Source organism: Ictidomys tridecemlineatus, chromosome 10 (assembly GCF_052094955.1).
Source record: "Ictidomys tridecemlineatus isolate mIctTri1 chromosome 10, mIctTri1.hap1, whole genome shotgun sequence".
Lineage (NCBI taxonomy): Eukaryota > Metazoa > Chordata > Mammalia > Rodentia > Sciuridae > Ictidomys > Ictidomys tridecemlineatus.
Window position 1 is genome coordinate 55,166,620 of NC_135486.1, and position 22,910 is coordinate 55,189,529.

Consider the following 22,910-nt stretch of genomic DNA (forward strand, 5'->3'; position numbering starts at 1 on the left):
TTGGGGAGCAAAAGCAGAAGGATCTCTTGAGCCCAGCAGTTCAAGGCCATTCTCAGCAACAGAGTGAGTCCCTGTCTCAAAAACAAAACAAAACAATAACAGAAAACAAAAGTACAGTTGACTATAATTATATGAGTTAGAACTAAGAGCCTTGAACTGGGAATGGGAAAATAGGGGTAAATTCAAGTATAACATTTATACTGTGTGACCTCAGGCAAGATGTCACTTCTCTTGCTATTTTTCATTCATCTGATTGGACCAGGATGACCTCAAAGTTACTTCCAGTTTGATCATATAAATATAGACTATATGCTGCTCCAAAGTATGGGTGCCATGGCTCTTTTCTCTCTGCATGGAAAATAATTGGAGTTTGGCTACAGCAAAGTCAACTGGGAGAGGAGAAATCTGTAACATATACTAGATGATGAACTTGGGGTAATAGTAATCATATGTTGAGTGCTTAATGTGTTATGGAATTTTATATCCATTATTTTGTTTAGCAGATTAAGGCAGTTAATACTGAGAAGGAATGAAGATTGCCTAAGATCAAACAGTTCATAAGTTACTCAAATTGCTGCCTTTATAGTTTCCTGCTTCCCTAAGCTGAGAGAGAGAGAGAGAGAGAGAGAGAGAGAGAGAGAGAGAGAGAGAGAGAGAGAGAGATCAAAGTACCTCTGATTTTAGTTTTTTCTTTTTATGAAAACCAGACCTAGAAGGGCAGAAAACATTTAGGTCAAATTTGTAACTTTACTGAGAAAGAAACTGAATCTCAGTAAGTTTCAGTTATTTGGCCAATTGGAAATCCTAAAGACATGGGATTTTAAATAATGATTTAATAAAATTCTTTGTTTATTGTTGATTGTAAAAACAACGTGTGCTCATTAGAAAAAACATTGAAAGCTGGATGTGGTGGCACATGCCTGTTTTCCCAGAGACTTAGGAGGCTGAGGCAGGAGGATCATGAGTTCAAAGCCAGCCTTAGCAATTTTGAGACCCTGTCTCAAAGTGAAAAATAAAAAGCGCTGGAGTGCAGTGCACTGATAAAGTGCCACAAGTAACCTCCTCACTACACACACAAAAATAAAAAAAATAAAAATAAAAGAAATAAAAAAATTTGGAAAATAAAAAGATTAAAAAGTGAAATACAAAATACTATTAATCTTACCACTGATTTTAAAAGACATTATTGGGTCTAGAGAGTGTAGCTCAGTAATAGAGCTCATATTAGCATGAGTGAGGCCTTGGGTTTGATGATCCCCAGTGTACAAAAAAAAAAAAAAGAAAGAAAAGACCTCCCCACCCACTCCCAACAACAACAAAACCCAACTTTCAAAAAAAATTTATTTATTTTAAAGTTGTAGGTGGACACAATATCTTTATTTTACATTTATGTGGTGCTGAGGATTGAACCCAGTGCCTCGAGCATGCTAGGCGAGCGCTCTACCACTGAGTCACAATCCCAGCCCCAAAACCCAACTTTTTTGATAGTTGGTGTATTTCCTTCTAAATCTTTCCTACCATGAAGTAATACTTGTTATTATTGTTACCATTATTAAGATTGGGTCACCCATAAAAATCATTTTAGCTTTGGTGACATTCTTGGAAATTAATGCTTAGGAGGTGTCTCACCTGGGTGTTTTCTTCACACTATCATCATAATGAACTCTTGCCAGTTGCCCATGGTAGTAGCCTTGGACATCCTTTCCTCTGTGAACAATGAAGTGACTATGGAGAAGGAAAAGAGTTGATTTTAAAAAAGCAGTTGTTACAATGAGTTCTTTAAAGGAAGAACATTGGCAGTTATATGATAGAAATACATTTGGATTGGGTCCCCTGTTCCTGGCAACTAAAACCTGCAAAATTTCCTGACAGTGTCTGACATAAGGAACTCCTTCCACCATACCTGAGTTCATGGCACCTGCAGGCCTCCCTTCCCCTCGCCACAACCTCCAGGATCAGTTAAAAAAAAAAGTGCAATTTATTTTCAGGATTCATAAGGAAATACTTCAGATGTCAGGTATTAGGTTCAAAATATTAGGAAAAAGAAAAGGATATATAAAATATGTAGGACAAATGTTGATGATTATAGAAATAAGGAAATAAATGGACTCATTATACTATTTTTTCTACTTTTGATAAATTTGTATATTTTCCTAAGTTAAAAAAAAACAATAAAGGAGCTATAAATAGAGCAGCACTGTGACATCAAAGCATGAGGTGCTCATAAGCCTGGATGAGGGACTCTACCCCACCTGGGGGCACTGGTTGTGAGGAAGTTTTGAAGCATAAACATGAGCTAATGGGGTGAGGGCTGGTGGGGAGTGTGAACATGAGATGATTTTGCCAACCAGAATATAGTGATGCTGCGGTTTGGATGTTAAATGTTCCCCAAAGGTCCATGGATTAAAGGCTTGGGCTCCAGGAGGTGGGGTCCCTAGGTTATGGGAAGTGTAACCTCAAAAGGAAACGTGGAACTCCATCTCTTTCCTTTCACCTCTCTTTTGCTTCCTAGCCATGAGGTAAGCAGTGTGCTGCACTACACACTCCTTTGCCATTACCATCTGGTACACCTACCAGAGGCCCAAAGCAACAGGTCTGCCCCATATTAGACTGGACCCTCCAAAAAAATGAGCTAAAATAATTTTTTTCTTTATAAATTAGTTATCTCAATTGTTTTGTTATAGTAACAGAAAGCTGACTAATACAAGTGGTGTCAGGGAAGACTAGGCTAGAGGGGTCATGGTGCTCAGGTTTATATTCTGTAATGTATCTTATTTTATAATAAATTACATTTCCTTTTATAGTTACAATACTATCTTGATATTTTAAAATTATGTATAGGTACATTATATTATTAATGGATTTTATTTCAAAAATATATCAAGACATTGCAAAATATTTGTTATAAAAAGACAGTGTTGTCCCAATTATTTTTCTAATTGAAATTTCTTCAACCAGTGTGAAGAAAACTTCTTCACCAACTCTTTATTATGCAGAGTTGAATTATAGAAGCAACATTCAAGACAGCATTTTCTTTTTAAATTAAATAATTAATTTATTTTACAATAGAATTCATTTTGACATATTGTACACAAGTGGAGCACAATTTCTCATTCCTCTGGTTGTACATGGTGCAGAGTCACTTCAGTAGTGTAAATATACATGTATATTGGATAATAATGCCTATCTCAATTCTATTGTCCTTCTCATCCCCACGATCCCACCCCTCCCCTTACTCCCCTCTACACAAATCAAAGTTCCTTCATTCTTCCCTATCCCCACCCCCCACCCCTCTAAGAATCAGCATCCACTTATCAGAAAAAACATTCAGCTTTTGGTTTGGGGGGATTGGCTTATTTCACTTAGCATAGTATTCTCTAGTTCCATTCATTTACCTACACATGCCATAATTTCATTCTTCTTTGAGGCTGAGTAATATTCCATTGTGTGTATGTACCACATTTTCTTTATTCATTAATCTTTTGAAGGGCATCTAGGTTGATTCCATAGTTTAACTATTGTAAATTAAGCTACTGTAAACATTGATGTGGCTGTGCCACTGTAGTATGCTGATTTTAAGTCCTTTTGATATAAACCAAGGAATGGGATAGTTGGGTCAAATGGTGGATCCATTCCAAGTTTTCTGAGTGGATACACCAATTTGCAGTCCCATCAGCAATGTATGAATATGCCTTTTCCCCCACATCCTCGCCAACACTTACTGTTGCTTGTATTCTTGATAAATGCCATTATGACTCAAGTTAGATGAAATCTTAGAGTAGTTTTGATCTGCATTTCTCTAATTTCTAGAGATGATGAACATTTTTTTCATGTTTGTTGATCGATTGTATTTCTTCTTCTGTGAAGTGTCTGTTCAGTTCCTTAGTCCATTTGTTGATTGGGTTATTTGTTTAAGTTTTTTGAGTTCTTTATATATCCTGGAGATTAGTGCTCAAGACAGCATTTTCAATACTGAATAAACTTGTTTTCAAAGAAAGTAAGTATTGTGTCTGAAAGTTTGAGAATCACCTGATGTCAAGAGTCTTTGTAATATTTTTTAAAAAGATTAATGATATGGTACAGAAAGATTTTCTCTGATGGCAGTGGTGCTAACAAATTGAGAATGCTTGGCAGTGAAGGCAATCTGGCTGTGACACCTGTCACCCCACTGATTGCCAGGGTTGATCCACCTGATCTGGCTAGCTAAGTGGGTGTTTCCTTCCTCCCTCACTTCTCCATGTGTGTCCCTCTTGAAGCAGTGTACTCAAAGAGGAAGACCTTCCCAGAAGAGGACCCTTCTTCAGTCAAAGGCATTTGAGTAGCTGCATTCCCCTGCTAGAACTTCCAGACAAGCTCTCAAATTTGAGAACACTCTGAATAGAAGTAGAAAGACTATTAGGATATGATGGAATTCTGAACAATGTGGTGGAAATGTATATGGAGATGATGGATTAATAAATGTCAAGAGAGTGACCTTATGTGCTACCACACAAAAATGGTAACGGAGGAAGTGCATTTTTTTAATTACCTAAATTTAGCTATTCCACAATGTATGTGTACTTCACAACATAGTGTGGTACAAGATAACAACACACAGTGTTTTCTGTCAATTAAAAAAAGAGAATAAAGATAAAAAAAAAAGAAATGTGGAAGGAGGGGGAGAGAGAGGACTGGTTGGGGATATTTTAGAGGGTGGGATTAAGGATAAAAGAGAAGTATCTGAGACAAGGAATTGAGAAGAACATTGCCATTTCCCCTGGAGGAGGAATGTAGGAAAGTGTCCATCATTGGGAAAATGTCATTATAGAGTTTGGGATGCCTGGATATGTGGGGTCTTTTTGAACCCTCCACAAATTCTGAGCACTCTGTAGATGCCATGAGAATTCATACAAAAGGAGAGTCAGTTGAAAGTAGCACATGGCTTGCATAAATTAAGCTCACTAAACATATATTGGATGATGCATGCAAGCTATGCCTTAGGTTTAGTCAACATTTACTGAATGAAGATAAGGTACCCTGAGCTCTGCTAGGGTCTGCAAATACAAAGCTAAGAAGCAGTCCTGGTTCTCAAAAATCTTCTTTACATGCTGAAATAGTGACCCAAATGAAAGGCCAATGGGGCATCAAGGAAAAAGAGGTGTCTAGGGTTTGGACAGGAAAATAGGACTGGGAAGATACTCCAGGTGAGGGGAATTATAGAGGCCAAGAGACAGAGTTTGGTATAGAGTAGAGTGTGCAGGAGGGTGTGTTAGTCAGCTTTTCAATACTGTAACAAATACCTGAGATAAATTAACTTAAAAAGAAGAATGGTTTATTTTGGCTCATAGTTTTGGAGGTTTCAGTCCATGATCAGGTGGTTCCATGGCTTTGGGATCTGAGGCAACGTAGCAGATCATGATGGAAACGTAGTGGGAGCAAAGCTGCTCACTTTGTGGTGGGTGGAAGGAAGGAGAGGAAAGAGGAGGGACCAGGGTACAAATATCTCCTTCAAGGTCATTCCCTCAGTGACCTAACCTCCTCCCACTAGACCCCACCTCCTAAATGTTCCAACACCTCTCAGTATGTGTCACAGACTGAGGAACAAGTCATTAACTCTTGGGCCTTTGGGGAACACTGAAGATCCAAGCTATAACAGGGGACCAGAGTGGGCCTGTCAAGTTTGAAGGGCAAGTGCTGAGCAGGGCAGCTGTGTCTGTGTCTTTGTCTATGCAAACAGGACCTCAGGGAGTTCTGATTTTCAGAAAAACCACAGGCTGTCTGGGCCTGCCCAGTGGCTGGGATAATATGACTGAACCCTGAATAGTAAATAACGGCAAGGGATTAAGTCATAGGAGGAAAGAGAAGTTGGCACACAAATAGGGAACAAATGGCATTTCTGAATGCATGGGAGTCGAGACAAAGCTTTCTTAAGTGCTCATCCAAGCAACACCTTGGAGTTTGTGAAGAATCTGCTGAGGTTCCAAAGGGGCACTGTGGTCTCTCACATTCTGCTTTTGCAGTAGGTTGTGTTTTGCCTGTGGGTTCTTTGCTGGCATGCATCAGCAAATGCCAGCGAAATACAGGCTAACGAACTAAGTGCTGCTCCCTAGGAGCAGTGTGTAAAGCTGTTGTGAGAACTGAGAAGCCTCCCCCAGCACCAAGTAACATTCCTACGGTCCCTTGGGTGTGTCTCTTGGTAGGTCTCAGTTGGAGTGGAGAGAGTGGGAAAGTGCGTGTTATGAGGTGGCTACTGGAGGGAGGGCAGGCAGGGTGGAGAGGTGGAGAGATTTGAGAAAGGATGGTACACTTTGCCTCCATCTCTTTGGGTCAGTTTTCCAAGCTGCTCCATATGACTTTCATCTCAAACACAACAGCTACCAATTGATAAATGTAAATACCAGTATTTTGAAGGAAAACTTTTACCTCCTAAGGAGAAATGCTTAGCGGGGGGCAGTACCCAGCCTGTCCTCTAGAGGTTAGATCTGAGGCAAAAATCGATGGATCTAAGTGAGTGCATGAACCAACTTTCCAGACTTGGCTTGGAGCCTTGCCCAGACCAACTCCTATTGACTTGGCTTTCAAGATTTTTGAATTAGCTGTAGAAAGCACTTTCCTTTGCCTAGGGTGGGTGCAGACAGTCCAGCTGAGTCCAATGCCATCGTGTATTATTCATAAGTCCCGACAGCTTGGCTCTTTGAGATGATGTGTTCAGTCCACAGAAGAGCAAACCTATTCCCTGGGAGGGTGACTGTAACTGGAGCAGGATCTGGGTTTAGTCTCAGACAAAATTCAATATGCACAGGCAAGGACAGAGGTGCTCATCCCTCCAGAGGCTGGACCACAGCGTGAGGTTGCCTGAGTCACTGTGACTCTGTAAAGAGAAGTCTTTGCACCTGGGCTGTGCCTCATGCTTTATAAAGCACTTTTACAGAGATGATCTCATGTTAATTCTCACAGTGACCTTGCAAGGTAAATATTATTAACTTTCTGTGTTTTAAGAGTAAAAAGAGGCTCAGGGAGGTTAAGTGAACTTTCTAAATATCACCCTAGTAAATGCCAAAGCCATGAATCAAACTCAGTTCCCTAAACCCCATGTCACACCCAGAGAGTCATCTGTGTGTGTGCACAATGAAAGGATGTTCATCCTTTCATCCAAAAGAGTTTGTCACTATTTCTGTATGAACTTGGTGATTCTCCTACTTACAGATAGACAGCAAGTACTATGATGTAGCAAAAAGAAAGGAAAACCAATAAAGACATAGCAATGTCAGATGGGCTGTTATTCCAATTTAATAAAAAGTACTTATGCAAACTCTAATGTGACTCCAGTATGCTGGGTACTAGGGACACAGTGATGGTAGGTAGACATGTTCTGTTCACCCAATGTTCCCCATCTGGTAATGAAAACCGCATTCAGGCAGCTAACTAATCATAAGAGTATGTTGAGTACTATAACAAGTTGGGAAACTAAGGTTTAGAGGGAATAAGTAATTCAGCTAAGGCCAACCTAATACAGAAAATGGGATTAAAGGCAGGGATTGGGAGACCAGTAGTCTATCCTATTGCCTCCCAGGCTCTACTGGTTTCATACTATCTCTTCAAGGAATGAAGGAGCCTCAGATTTCTCATTATTAAAATAAGCACAATAACTATCATTTCCATTAAAGGTTACATGAGAGTAAATGAGATATTCATACTTGGCGAGTAAAATATTCCATGTTAGGTATTGCTATCTTCCCATGCAGGATGAGCTGATCCAACAGCTGCCTCTGGATATTTTAGAGACTGAGAGACTGCTCCAGTTGAAAAAAATTTTTTTTTTTTGCTAGGTATTGAACCCAGGGCCTCAGCCCATACTCTAATGACTGAGCTACACCCACAACCCAATAAATATTTTAAAAATCCATTTATATATGACACAATGTTGCTATCTTTTATCTTCTGCACCACACTAAATGTAATGCACTTGAAATGATCTTTTCAGGAACATCCTGAACTCCAAAAACCAATGCCACAAACAGCCCTGCCCCTGAATGACAGCTCTCCAGCCCGTGGCTTGGATTGGTCCCAGTTAACAGTTGCATTTAATACTATTCTTTTAATGAGAATCATTTGTGGTCCGAATTACTTGTGAGCCATTTAATATTTATTTTTATTAGGTGACTCTACTGGTTTGCAGTTCGGTTTCTCCTGGTATGGTATAGTCCTCGAGGTTAGGCATTTAAAGATGAGTTGGATGAATGCTATGCAGAAGAGCAGAAGGCCAGGCCCAGGTCCTGCCAGTCACAGGAGACCAAACCACAAATAAAGGACAGAATAGTTTTCTCATTCATTCTTTTTAGTTTATTCAAGAACTGTACACAGAGGGCCTACCATATGTGGCTATCTGCTAAGCAGAGGTAATGATAGTGGATTTCAGACAAAGGTAAGCAAACCCCACATCAGCAGGGCTAATCTGGAGAAGTAGCAAATTGCAGTAAAGTCAAGAAACAATGGTGGAGCCAAACCAGTGGGTATAAGGCCCATCACTGCCAAGTACTATGGGACCTTGGGACAATCACTTACTCACATGATGTTTCAATTTCCTCATCTGGAATTCACAGTTGTTGCAAAAATTATATGAGATAATATGTACTCAGAATAATGTCTGGCACACAATAGGAGCTGTATGAGTATTATCCTTCCAGTAGTGAGAAAGGAAGGAAGTAAAGTAATCGGAAGTTGTGATATCGGCAATAAAGAAAAAGGGTGTGAGGTAGGGGATAACAGAAGTGGAGAGGTAGGCAGAGGAAGAAGGTCTCTTCTAGCCAGAGGGGCCAAGCAATGGCTGTCTGACCAGTTGGCAACACCACTGAGACATGCTGGGTGAAAGGGTCGGGGAAGGGAACAGTCTAGGCAGAAGGAAGATGCTATCTGAAGCCCCCAGGTATGAAAGAAGCATGGCCTCCTGGAGAAGATTGAAGAAGAGATAGGCAGGGGTATTTTCTTGTAGGCCACAGCAATAAGTTTAGATTATATGATAAATGCAGTGGGTTGAGCCATTTTATTCAAGGTAGGGCTGTGATCCAATTAACATTTTATGAAGCTCATTCTGGGGAACAGATTGTTGGAGGGGAAGAGTGGGAGTTGTCATAGATAAGCGGAGAGGCAGTGGTGTTCTGGCCCATGTCAAGGCAGTGAGCTGGAGTCAAACTGCTGAAATTTGGATCTGGAGTGTCTCCCAAAGGCCCATGTGTTCGAAGTTTTGGTATCCAGCTGTGTTTGTCAGCTTTGTTGCTGTGACAAATACCTGGAAAAAACCAACTTAGAGGAGAAAAGATTTATTTTGGCTCATTGTTTTCAGTTTCAGTCCATGGTCGACCGACTCAAAGCAGAAACATCATGATGGAAGGGCATGGCAGAGCAAAGCTTTTCGCCTCATGGCAGCCATGAAGCAGGGAGAGGGTGGGAAGAAGTCAGGGAAGAGAAAAACCCTTTAGGGCATGTCCCAGTGACCTACTTTCTCCAACTGAAATCCCACTCCTAAAGGTTCCACCACCTCTCACTGTCAATGAATCATGAATCCATCAATGGTTAATCCCGAGGATGAGGTCAAAGTCTGATAATCCACTCACTTCCTTAAAATCCCTACCTCTGAACATGGCTATGTTCAATACAGAAGCCTTCAGGAGACATTTCATATCCAAACCATAAAACCAGCTCATAGTGCTATTGGAAGATGGTAGAACTTTTAGGAGGTGGGGCCTCAGTGGAGCAAGTTAGTTCATAGGGATTGTGCCTTTGAAGGGCCCTCTGTCTTCTTCCTGGCCACCATGAGGTGAGTAGCTTTCTCTGCCATATGCTCCAGCCATGATGTATGGTGCTGCCGCAGGCCCAAAGCACAGGGCCAACCAACCTGGACTGAAACCTCTAAGACTGTGAGCTCAAATAAATCTTTCCTCTTTATAAGTTGTATATCTCAGGTGTTCTGTCACAGGGATACAAGGCATTCTGATGAGAGATCTGTCCTCCTGGACATAGAATTGATGTATCTTGCTGAGGGATTGGACCTATAGTTTTTGACAAGGCATAAGGTAGGCATGGACGTGGCCCCCAGTAAGCACTGCAGGAGAAAGGTGGGGCACCAGCTATACCAGGTGCAAGAAGAGATGGAGCTATTGAATCAGCCTCCCCTCTTATGGCTCTGATAATAAGCACAAGTGAGCTGGACACAGTCCAGTGGGCCCCAGGGCTAGCTGCGCTCTGTTCCCCCAAACCTCCAGGCTCCTTCAGACCCAGTGACTGATTTGGCTCCATGAGACACCAAGCATTAGAAACCAACAAAGATTTGTTTCCATTTTCTCCAGGAGACAAGACCACAGCTAAATGGGCCCAACAGGAGACAAAACAGTCTTACCTACCCACAAAAAGACCAAGGACTTGTGGGGAGGGAGGAATCAGGAAATACTAGAACCAGTCCCTGTTCCTCTCTACCCTGTTTCCTCCTCAGGTAGATTTCAGGGACCTGTGCTTTTTCTGAAAAGAGGATTCTTAAGAGAATCCCATTCACCCCTCCTTTGGTAATTTATGAGTTCAAAGGACTTCTCTATTGACCAAACATTCTTAAAATAATTAAACACTAAAGTAAACATAAAGGTTGCTCAAATCCACGACGCCAATGAAGCTGACCTGAAAGTCTCACTGTGTTGCTCCCCCAGAGTCCTGAATTACAAATCTCGGTAGAAGGTGAAAGACAGTGGGGTTAGGATTTACAGATTGTTATCCAATACCTCTCAGCAAGATGAATTCGGCACAATAAAACATGTATAGGGCTTTTTATTCCTGTGCTAGAGATGATCTTGGAGAAGGAGTGAAATTCCTCCTTGGTTTCCATCTGTGCAGTCAGCTCCCATATTGCAGAAGCACAGGGGTGGTTCAATTTACCTCAAGCAGAATAAAAGGCCCCCATCCAAAATTTGGCTCATTCTAACTTTTTAAAAGCCCTTCCCCAGAGAAAAACCAAAATCCTCTTGATCTCTTGGAAATTTGGAGCTACCTATTTACTTGGATTCTGCAGATTGTATGGGATTTTTTTTGAGAGAGAGGATTTTTAATATTTATTTTTCAGTTCTCAGCGGACACAACATCTTTGTTGGTATGTGGTGCTGAAGATCGAACCCCGGTTGCAGGCATACCAGGCGAGCGCACTACCGCTTGAGCCACATCCCCAGCCCCCATTGTATGGGATTTCTTTTTTTTTTTCTTTTCTTTTCTTTTCTTTTTTTTTTTTTTAACCACTTTCCCTAAATCCAAAGAAGATTCCTCTGGCAGCAGTTGTTTTTCAATAAGGGAGCAGCAGGGTGACAGATCCTAATAGCTTTTTATTTTTTGTGGTACTGGGGATTGAACCCAGGACCTCACACATGTTAGGCAAAAGCACTAGGTGCCTGCTGGCCTTGCCTCAGCTCTGGAAGGCTGTGCATCTGTAAGATCATTACCTGGGTGGAATCCCTGGGCGACGGTCAACAAATTCACGTAGTCGTATGGCAGTCATGATGGATAGGAATCTGAAAAAAAAATATATAGAATGAAATTTAATATTGTCAGTTTTACACATTTCCAGGTATAAGCTATTACTAGTGTTTGGATCTGGAATGTTCCCCAAAGACCAATATGTTGAAGGTTTGCCAGCCTTTGGTGCTATTGGGAGGTAATAGAACCTTTAGGACGTAGGTCCTAATGGCAAGAAGTTAGGTCATTGGGTGCCTGCCCTTGTAGGTGTTATTGGAAACATGGCCCCTTCCTCTTTCTCTCTCTGTTTCCTGGCTGCAGTGAGCTAGACAGGCCTCCACTATGCACTCCTGCCATGATGAACTATGCCACTACAGGCCCAAAGCAACAGAGTCAAGTGGCCATGGACTGAAGCCTCTCAAACTATGAGCCAAAATAAACCTTATCCCTTATTAATTGATTATCTCAGGTATTTTGTTATAGTGTTGGAAAGCTGACTAACACAGCTATCTAACACCATAAAGTGCATCTGGAAAGAAAAATTGTAATAACATTGACATAGTAGAAGGTCTATCCATATCCTCTTTTAGGGAAGAAAACAAAAGAAGACTAGTAAAGAAGCAAAAAAGAAGTGGAAAGTATAAGTGAATAAGTACAGGTATGCTTTTCTTTAAAAACAAAAAAACCTGTTCTCGAATGTTAATTGGGCACAGTCTCCTTTCTCACTTCTTAGTGGGCCTTCCTGCTGCACAAGCTTACAAATAAGCACTACCTTTCTGAGAGTCTCTACAACTAAAATTCTGAATGTGAATTTTTGTCCTTCAATCAGATGTGTTTGCGTGGACTTGGGAAAAGAAAATGAGGCAGAGAAAATATCTTGCTGCTTTGACCCATTGGCAAGAAAGGCAATAGTGGTTGGCATTGTAGCTCAGTGGTAAAGTGCTTTCCTAAGCACATGTGAGGCACTGGTTTTGATCCTCAGCACCACATAAAAATAAATAAAATAAAGGTATTTTGTCCATCTACAACTAAAAATAAGTTAAAAAATAAAGGCTATAAAGATATGATGGTTTTCTGCAGCAGAAATCCAGTGTCTAATCTCTAGCTTTGGGGATGTCCAGATACAGTTGCTACAAAGACAGTGACTGAACCGCATTCCACTGTTCAAACACCAGATTCATGGGTGTGCAGAGGGAGCTGTAGTGGTATGGTAGTGGCATTGGGAGTGGATTCTTGAACTTGATTGTTCTATAAGCAGCTTCCTGATTTTTGTGGAATTGTTCTAGAAGATTCTTGGAGGCCCTACCCATCCTTTCCAATGATTTTGCAAACTCTTCATTCTCTATTTTAAGCTCCATTCTATTTCCCATACTGATCTCAGACTTAAACATGTATTGTTTCTTGTCTAACATTTCATATTATGTCTGATTATTTACCAGAGAATAGCTTACCACGAGCACACAATTATAATTAAATATTCACACACACACACACACACACACACACACACACACACAAATCCATAATAGGAAGGGAAACTGGGGAGGAGGACAAAGATATGAGAAAGCCATGCTCTTTATAGAGTATCTTCTGTGCCTTATTTTGCGCTCTATGTATATGTTACATTTTCTATATATGAAGACAGCTGGGCTCTGATTTACATAAATATGGCAACCAGCACAGCAGAAGAACATTGGACTGAGACTCTTGTGGCAGGTCATTTCCTGGCTATGCATATTGATTACAGAACCTCTCCAAGGATTAAATGAGGCAATAATGTGTGTGAGTGTTCTGTAATCTTAAAAGCACCTTTAAGAAAGGAAAATATGAGTTTCTATTTAGAGTGTACATTATGTGTTGAATAGCATGCATTAGCTCCCATTAGCCTCCCAGCAACCTTGCAAAGCAGTGAAACTATTTTACTCACGAGAAAACAGGTACTAAGAAGTAAAGTAGCCTGTACCAATTTACAGGGAAACCAGGATTAGAATCTTTTGGCTCCAGAAACATTAATCTTAACAACTGTGTTATATTTAAACAATCCAGAGCACTGAGACCATCAGCCAAAATAAAAGTAGGACTGTTCAAAAGAAGCTAAGAGAAAAGAAACCAGGAGGAAGGACTAGGGAAAAAAAAAGTGTGTGATGTCTCCCTCTCCTGCTTTTTATAGTCAAAACTTAACTCACTGCCTACCAGCCAGCTAGCTGATTTATTTCACCTCTGAGGATCATTTTCAAGGCAACTTGGAAATTTACAATGACATTACATTCTAACAGAATAGTTGGCTATCCATAGAAGCCTCTTCATTGTATAATGTATTTTTAACCTTTAGCACTGCTGTGATTAGTTTTTTTTAAAAAAAAAAAAAGAAGGAAGAGAGAACAAAAGAAAGTTTGGTTATGCACAATTGAGTTCTTGTGTAATTTGGTACAAATAGAATGCTTTGTGAGGTTTTACTTCATTAGAAGTGATATGCTAGAGAAAATCTAAGATATCTAGGACATCTGTGCTCCAAAGACAGCACTGACATTGCCCTTGATGATACAGGGATTGCTCAGGGCCTAGAAATTCTGAATCAGCACTGTAGGTTGCCATGCTTTGGCCATGCCATGCAGTCAGTTTTGGAGGAACCCATTGACAATTGTTTCTGAGTCTCAGATGAAATTCTCAGAATAATCAGAGACCCTTGTCTGATTGTAGTTATAGATCTGACATTGTTGAGAGACACAGCCGAAGCGCCCAAGCAAACTTCCAGCTGATTGCTCACAGTGGCCCTAGCAAACTTCCAGCTGATTGGCTCACCGCAGCCCCAGCAACCAGCTGATTGGCTCCTCTACGGTGATGCTCATAGGGCTGTTTCCCGGCCCTTTCAGATCTCAGAGCTGCTCATTGGGGGACTCTTTTGGCTCCACCTATGTGACCCAGCCAATCGGCCTCAAGAGCAGGAAGAGATTGGAGGAGGTACTCGCAGGGAGTGCCTGAGTTGGCAGTTGGGCTCTGAGGGAATTCCTGAAGAACTCATGTGGTGGGCGTGTGTGTTCTAAAAATAAAGTTCGTTCCTGCTTGATAAGTGGCTCCTGAATTGTGCCCAGCCAGACTGTGGCATGACATTCTGCATCTCTTAAACACATAAGAAAATGTAGATGGTAATAAGAGGTATCAATACATTTTGTTTTAGTCAATCTTAAAAAAATATAGCCACCAAATCTGAATGTGATTTCTCAAGCATGAACTTGTAGTTAATTTATCAGTGCCATATCCACAGCCTGTTCCACAGCTGTACTCAGAACCGAGAAAAATGTAACTCTCCTGTCCTTTGTTACTGGCAGCAAAGCCAGAGACTGTGCCTGGATCCTGGTTGGCCAGATGCAGCTGCCAGCCCACAAATGAAATAATTAATAATGTAAAAAGAAAATATGTATTTAATGCAGTTTAAGCAAACTGGGGAGAAGTAGCTATTGTCTCTCTGCCAATCTTGTAGAAGCCATTGCAATTTTGAGTAATAAAAGCCAGGAGATGTGCATGTGTGGATTTACTCAGGCTGTGCTTAGCCAGAGCACATGTCAGTTTTGACCTCCTTGGCACCTTTTAGGGCCAGGATTTAGTTTTTAAACTTTCTAGCCTCATCATGAGGAAGTTTGGGAACTCTCTGTTTCACCTGCAAATCTTTACAGCTTTTACTTAGTCACCTTCAAAGATTTTGTGGGGCTGGGAATGTAGCTCAGTAGTAGAGCTGTTGCCTAGCATGTGCAGGGTCCTGTGTTTGATCTCCAGTGCTGCCAAGAAAACTGTTTTGTTTTTTTTCTTAGATGTGCCTCATGTAAAATTCTTCCAGAGCACATGCAAGTTCAAGCTTAACCTTCCATCCCTTACCTTTTATTTGATTTCAAATTAACCCTAAGAAACTGCTGTGGTTTGGATGTAGAATGTTCCCTGAGACCCATGTGTTAGAGACTTGGTCCACAGCTTGGTGGTCCTGGGAGAGGGTAGAGCCTTCAGAGGTGGGGCTTATGGGAGGACTTCAAGTTATTGGGAGCATGTCCCTGAAGGGGATATTTGGGCCCTGAACCCTTCTTCTTCTCTCTTGTTCTTTCTCAGCCAAAGAGTCAAACAATTTTGCTCTGCCATGTGTTCCCACCACAGGCCCAAAGCAGAGCCAGTCATGTACTGGAACCTCCACAAATGTGAGCCAAACTAGATCTTCTCTGTTTATAAGTTGATTATCTCAGGTATTTTTTTATAGTAGTGGAAAGCTGACTAATAGAAACCTTAAAACATTTTTCTTTTTTAAGACATAATAAATTACAAAACATAATATGTCCTGAGAACATAATGTTACTAAAGAACAGTAAAACAATCCATAATTCTACCCAATAATGGCTACTCTCATGCTTTTTATATTCTGTATGTGCATATATATATATACATATCTATATAGTTGAAACCACAGCAGATTTTCTACTTTATATTGTTTTTAATTTAACAATATATAATGAAAAATTTTCCCACATTGCTACAGCATGTTCTTAATTCTAAAATTTAATGTTCTTTTATGCTGTTTGGTGAGTTCATATATCACCTTATTACTTATTATTTATTTGGTGCTAGTTATGGAACCCAGGGCCTCATACATGCTAAGTACCTGCTCAACCACTGACCTATACCCCACCCTCATGATCTTATTTAAAATGAGACCTATCTCTACCCTTACCCCTGGGATTCCTTATTCCTGCTATATGCTTTATTTTTCTCCAAAGCACTTGGGATTTTCTGCCATACTGAATATTTACTTATGTATGTTGTTTTTATTGTCCTGCTACCTTGTTAGAAAGTGAAGTGCAAGGGGGCAAGAAGATGTCATTCCCAGTGCACAGAAATTAAAATTTAATTTTAGAACCTTTTATTTATGCTAGTGTTCAGAAGATGAACTAGGGTCAATAAATTTAAAAATGTACAATGCAACACACTTTCTTAAAGTTTAATGTTTCACATGGTCACTGTGGGAACCAACATATAAGATGTATTTTGTCAACTTTCTCAGCAACTTTTTGGTATTGTATGACATATTATTGATTAAGTAAGATTTCTACAATATAAATAACAGTAAAAAATACTAAAAATCTGCCCATTCACAGCAAAATCTGAGAACAAACTATGAGGAAACTTTCTTAACTTAATAAAGAACATTATAGAAACCTACAGTTAACCTCATACTTAATGGTGAAAGACTGGAATAGTTTCTTTCAAAAAGTGGGAAAAAATAAGAATGTTTACTCTCATCACTCCTATTTAACAAAATGCTGGAATTTCTAGCCATTTAAATAAGGAAAGAAAAGAAAAGAATATAGATGGAAAAGGAAGAAAACTATTTATATTTGCAAATAATGTTGTTGTCTATGCAGAAAATCTCAAGAAACCTAGAGTTAACTCCTGTAATATAGTAAAAATCATTTTTATACTGCACTATGAATAAAAAAAATTACACCCCAAATTTAAAACATAATAGTTTATAATCACTAAAATTGGAATATTGTGTAAAAATGTACAAGGCATGTACAGGATCTGTATGCTGAAAACCACAAAAAGTTAGTGAATTAAATCAAAGAAGACTTGGGGCTGGGGCTATGGCTCAGTGGTATCGCACTTTCCTGGCGTGCGTGAGTCACTGGGTTTGATTCTCAGCACCACATATAAACAAACAAATAAATAAGTTAATGTCAATCAACGACTTATTTTAAAAAAATCAAAGAAGACCTGAGTGATATACTATGTTCATGAATTGGAAGACCAAACAGGGCAAAGAAAACAATTCTCTCAAATTATCAGGTTTATTTTATCAATGTACCAGCAGGATTTAATTTTGCAGACACAGACAAGCTTATCTTATTTATTTGGAAATGCAGGAGAAATAATATAACTAATGCAATTTTGAGAAAGAACAACCACCTTCTAGTAGAAAGGGAGGGGAAAGCACCACCTAACAGACTTTTCACATATGTGATTTCACTCAGTCTTTGCAAAAGTCCTGCAAGTTATTATTCTTAATTTGTGAGAAATGTTAAATTACATGCTTAAAGTCACAACCAGTCCTGTCTGACTATAAAACCTAAGTTGCTTCCACTGCTGTACAACTGACTCATTGATTCAACAAATATTTATTAATAATTTACCTTTTCCTGATAGTGCTACACATTGGCGAGGGTGAGGGGGATTTTTAGCAAGACAAACATGGTTCTGCTGTTATATTGCTTACAGTCTAGTGGAGATGAAGTCACACATTCATCATAGAGTCACATTGGTAAACAAAAAATTAAAGCATATTGTTCTGGCAACTACTCTCTTTGTTCTCCTTATCCTTCTCCTATCTCATTGTCTTGCAAAGTGTTCTCCATCTGAGTAGTGCTTGACACATACTTTGGAATGAATGAATAAATGAAAGAACCAATTAATAAGTCAACTCAGTTACCTGGTCATCTGTTGGTTTTTAAAACTTTTCTTGCATCATAGAGAGCAAGATACTCCATTTCTTTAAAAATAAATCAATACGTCAAGCTTAAACTGTTAAAATGACTCTAAGTTGAGAGGGATAAATATTCATTTTCTAAAATAATTTCTAGGCTTTATATAAAAGTTTGCCATAAAGTTTTTTTTTTTTTTAAGTTGTGAGTGCCTGTCTCTAGAACCTTCAAAATGCTATCAGCTATTTAGTAAGGCAACCACCATGTCAGACGAGAGAGAGGCATAGACAGTAGCAACCATGTCATTGTTACCTGCTTGGGCTGCAGTGGGTAGGGACCTCCTTGTTTTTAATAGCAGTCTTCTGGGGGTAGCAGTTATTTCAGTGCCTCCTCGTATTGGAAAGACTGCAAAGGCATACTGCAGAGTTGTAGGACTTGATCCCTTTACATCATTCAAAGAGTATTGTGATGCACTGTGGGTTAGAAAGTTTTGCTAGGCAATGCCTTTCAGAGCTCACTCAGGCTTATAAAAAGTAGAGATTTTTGGTCTCTATGGGGAGCCTAGCTGCACATTGAAAGAAAGGGCAAACATTATGTAAAGGGAGAAGTCATACAGGCAAATAACCCTAGACTCTTTAATCTCTAAAGCTTTCTATTCTATAAAGATTGTTCCAAGGACCTCACAAGGTCAAGGATCTGGGCAGTGCTGTACTGGTGATTCTGCCTTCCACAAGCGAGAATTGAGGGAGTAGGATTGGCACAAGGACAAAGGAGTCCAGCTCTGCCTGGTCTAAGGCTAGATTAGGCTCCATACTGCTGCTATTAAAGGCATAAAAGGAAGCTTTAATCGTTTAAAAATATAATTTTAACCAATCCATGAAGCATTACAATAGCATTACTATGTAGATCAGCAAATCACAACCTGAGAACAGAAGGGCAAAAGTATTCATTTAGACCAACCTGTATCAAAAACAAAAGCCAAGCAAAAAACCCCTGGAATTCTCTATAATAGGCTGACCTGGAGATATGGGCACCTTTCAATTGAATACAGTTGGCAAGTAAGAAGTTAAATATTTCCATCAGATCCAGATGGCACTTAGGACAGACCAGATCGAGGCTGGGCTCCCACTGGAAGCTTAACCTAGATGAACAGACCCAGAATAATTTAATACCAGAGTCCCAGTGACACGGCATTTTGTTGAGACAGATAAGCTAGGGAACATTTAAATCTAAGAACAGAAGCAACATACTGGTCCACACAAACAGAAATGATAAATTGGTTCTCTTTTTTGAGTAAGCACCCTCAGTGTGCCAGGCACTGTTTCTGCTGTTTGACTCCTACAGTCTCAGGCCCTATGATGACCTTGGGAGGTAAGTATCTCCATTTGGAATAAAGGTCAAGAGAAGCTAAGGACCTTGCCTAACATCATACAACCAGACAGTAATGAACCTAGGCTTTTAATCCAGTTCTGTTTAACACTGAAGCCCAGGATGAATAACATCTCATTAAAATGTTAATTTTTCATTTTAAGAATAATAATTCACATTTTTTAAATAAAGGAAACAAACAAACAAATCCCCCTCTGCTTTGTGAGAAAACACCTGGCAATACAAAAGAAAAATAGATAGAAGAAAAGTTTTAAAATGAACACAAATTTCACTAGTCAGAAATTATCATCGTCAAGAATTAGTGAACCTCAATTCAGGGTCCTGCTAGAAATATAAAAAAATTGACTTTAAGAGTGAGATAGCAAGCTGGTGTGGCTTGTCTGCAATCCCATGACTCGGGAGGCTGTGGCAGGAGGATCACAAGTTCAAACCCAATCCCAGCAACTTAATGAGGCCCTAAGCAACTCAGTGAGACCCTGTCTTTAATAAAATATAAAAAAGGGATAGGTATGTAGCTCAGTGGTAGAGCATGTGCCTCAAGTAAACAGGGTCCTGTTCAATTCTCAGTATCTCAAAAAAACAAAACAATAACAACAAAAGAGTGAGATGATTTTAAAGACAGAAGTGATTTTAGAAAACTGAGATCATACTATACATGTTATATACCCACATGTGTATATAACATAAGGAGATGTTAAATGATTTAAAGTGTTAAATAAAAATCATGACTTACCTACAGAGTATAAAAGATTGTGTGAAATGGTCATCAGAAGTTCCTTGGAACAAGGGGGAGGGGGTGCTGCTTTTGCATGAAGATACTAATTGAGACAAATTTCTTCAAACTTGTGACAAGCTCAATGACAACCATCTCTAATACATAGTTCTCCATTCTCTTGAGCTTTAAAATATCCTCCAAACCTCTTCCTGGATGTTGTAAATGGCAAGCTAATGCTTCTTTAGAAGAATGTTAATGGAATAGTCCTGTAAAATGTGATCATGAGGCTCTCAGACTATCTTTCTACCATATCATCTGTCATTTCACACTCTCAAAAGGCAAAATATGGCCAGGTCATCCTGACCAGCATCCAGGAAAGTAGCCAGGGCTTTTTTTCCTATTCAGAATTTTCAAGTTTGGAAGCATGATCCTTAAGGTACTCTTCCCCAGGATCCACTGACAATCTCTGTTTAGGGATCAGTTTCTCTCCACTGAAATGTCATAGTTCTTCCCTGGTGACATCAGAGAGCTCAGAGACATTCCTTATCTGCACATTCCTTATCTAAATATTTTTTGAAAAATAATGCATGTTCTCATGATTCAGATAATAAAGAAAACATAACTAGGAACATTAAAGTTAATATGAAAATTTTCAATCTGAAAACACTTATAAATATAGTCTGATAGCCTGATGATAACGTTTCAAAACAGATGAGCCCTCTAGCCATAAAGTGCAGGGATCCCTGTAGTGGAGAAGGTGGTGCTCTGCCATGATCCTACTCTTTTTTAAAATCTTTTAAATTTTTATGGTAGTGCTAGTTTTATTGACTAGATGGGAAAGAGGATACAGCCAAAACAAAATACTAAAAAGAGTATCAGGGCTTAACTGGATGAAAGAATATAGGGTATACAGCCAGCAGATGAAACCCATGGCCAGATGATATACTGAAATTTATGAGCCATTAAAGAGTAAAGCCCATAACCGAAATAGAGGAAATATTTTAAAAAATTATTTCTATAAATCATGTTATTTCATTTAATTTATCCCAAATGCACCTTAAGTCTAAATAAGGACTAATGTGTCTATAGGGAATATTTTAAAAATGTGGGGTTTTGTTTTTGTTTTTTTAATTGCAACCTATTTTTTTTTTTTAAATTGCAACCCTAGGGAAAGGAAAACCACCTGGTAGAAACTACTCTGAGGGGCTGGGGATGTGGCTCAAGCGGTAGCGCGCTCCTCTGGCGTGCGAGCGGCCCGGGTTCGATCCTCAGCACCACATACAAAGGAAGATGTTGTGTCCGTGTAGAACTAAGAAAAAATAAATAAATTTTAAAATTCTCTCTCTCTCTCTGTCCCACTCTCTCTTAAAAAAAAAAAAAAAGAAACTACTCTGAATTGTTGGAAAATTTTTCCCAAAATAATCGGTAGCTTCTAGATTCAATCTCATCTCGGTGACAGGAACAACAACAACAAAAAGAAACTACAACCTCCTTTGAAGCATTCTTCGATAGCAAATGAAACTTATTAGCAACTGAAACTGTGCTTGGAAAGAAATATTTACTAAGCCAAAAGCATTTCAGTATTAATTTTTAAAAACCGAAATATATATTTCTGGGCCATGATCCTACTCTTCAGGTCTGAGCTATTTCCACATCTGCTTAGTATATGTTGCTTTTAATAACTCACTGTTTCTCTTGGCCAAAGAACACTGGGTCCACGGTTTATGCTCCCACCTGTAGGTAGTCCACATCCAATGACTTGTCAATATGAAGACACCCAGATCCAGTCCCCTTGCCTGGGTTCAGATCAACTGTGAAAGGTAATCTTAGCTTCAAAGCTCCCTGTGTAATCACCTGACTGAGGAAGACCTTCACTGCATCTCAGTTCAATTTCTCCCTCTACTCAATTTTACTCATTTCCTTTCATTATGGAGATAGTTCCTAAAAACCACCTCTGTTTCTCAGTGAAACTGATTTGAATGACTTTAAAATGAGTTTTAAAATTCCATTCCTCAACGGCAGGCTACCAGGAAGGTCTTCAACACTAGTGAGAGGTAGAATAAGAGCAATTGTGGTTTTATTTTTGTTCATTTGCTTTGCGGTGCTAGGGATCAAACTCAGGACCACACATGCATGCTAGGCAAGTGCTCTACCAGTGGGCTACACTCCCAGTCCTGGAGCAACTGGAAAAGCCTTCTTCTATGTTACAAAAGGACAGAACAGCAGTAGAAGAGAACTGGCAGGAATAGTTGTTCAGGTATTTGAGAGGTTGGAGAAGTAATGAGAGCAATGAACTTGGATGGCTCTCAATAAATCCAAATGAACCTTTGCAGTGAGATAGAGAACATAATCATTAATTCAGGCAAAGTGTGAAAGAAGAGGACCTCCTTTGCAGCATATAGAGAGACTTGTGTTGCCTGGAGGGCAGAAAAAGATGAGGATCATACTTAAATTAATGGTAGTGGAGCCCTGGCAAAGGACTCTGCAGATCTGCCAAGTCAATGTCAAGGCCATGGTTGGGAAAAAAAAAAAAAGCAGTAACCTAAGATTTGGAATGAGGAAAGAGGAGTCAATGCCCCTGAGAGTCTGAAAGCTCAGATTCCCCCCTATTCTCTAGGCCTGCAGATTTGGTCCACTTCCTCTGTGTTTAGGGTTGTTACTCCTTCCTTGTTCAATGGCTTGACAGGGATATCTAGTCCCCTTTGAAACTGGGTTTTCTGCTGTTAAATCGAAATCGTTGTGAGCAGGTTCCATTCATGTTAGAGAACTTTCAGCTCCACGGCAGGCCACACCTTCTACTGTTACTGATGAGTAGCAGCTCTGCCAGGGATTCCTTTCTAGATTCTTGTCTCATGAACTGGAAAGATGAATTCCGTGGA

The 22,910-nt window shown here is 39.6% G+C and overlaps 1 protein-coding gene across 2 annotated transcripts in view; it reads right to left on the bottom strand.

The window, feature by feature from the left end:
- Positions 1-22,910, bottom strand: part of Spmip3 (sperm microtubule inner protein 3) — a 60,696-nt gene that overhangs the window by 10,170 nt on the left and 27,616 nt on the right. For both annotated transcript variants that reach the window (XM_078022965.1, XM_078022964.1), the window contains exons 2-3: positions 11,457-11,525; positions 1,630-1,725 (exon numbers count right to left, since the gene is read on the bottom strand). In XM_078022965.1, the coding sequence (XP_077879091.1) occupies positions 1,630-1,725; positions 11,457-11,512 (152 nt within the window). In that variant the 5' untranslated portion in view covers positions 11,513-11,525. The remainder of the gene's footprint in view (positions 1-1,629; positions 1,726-11,456; positions 11,526-22,910) is intronic.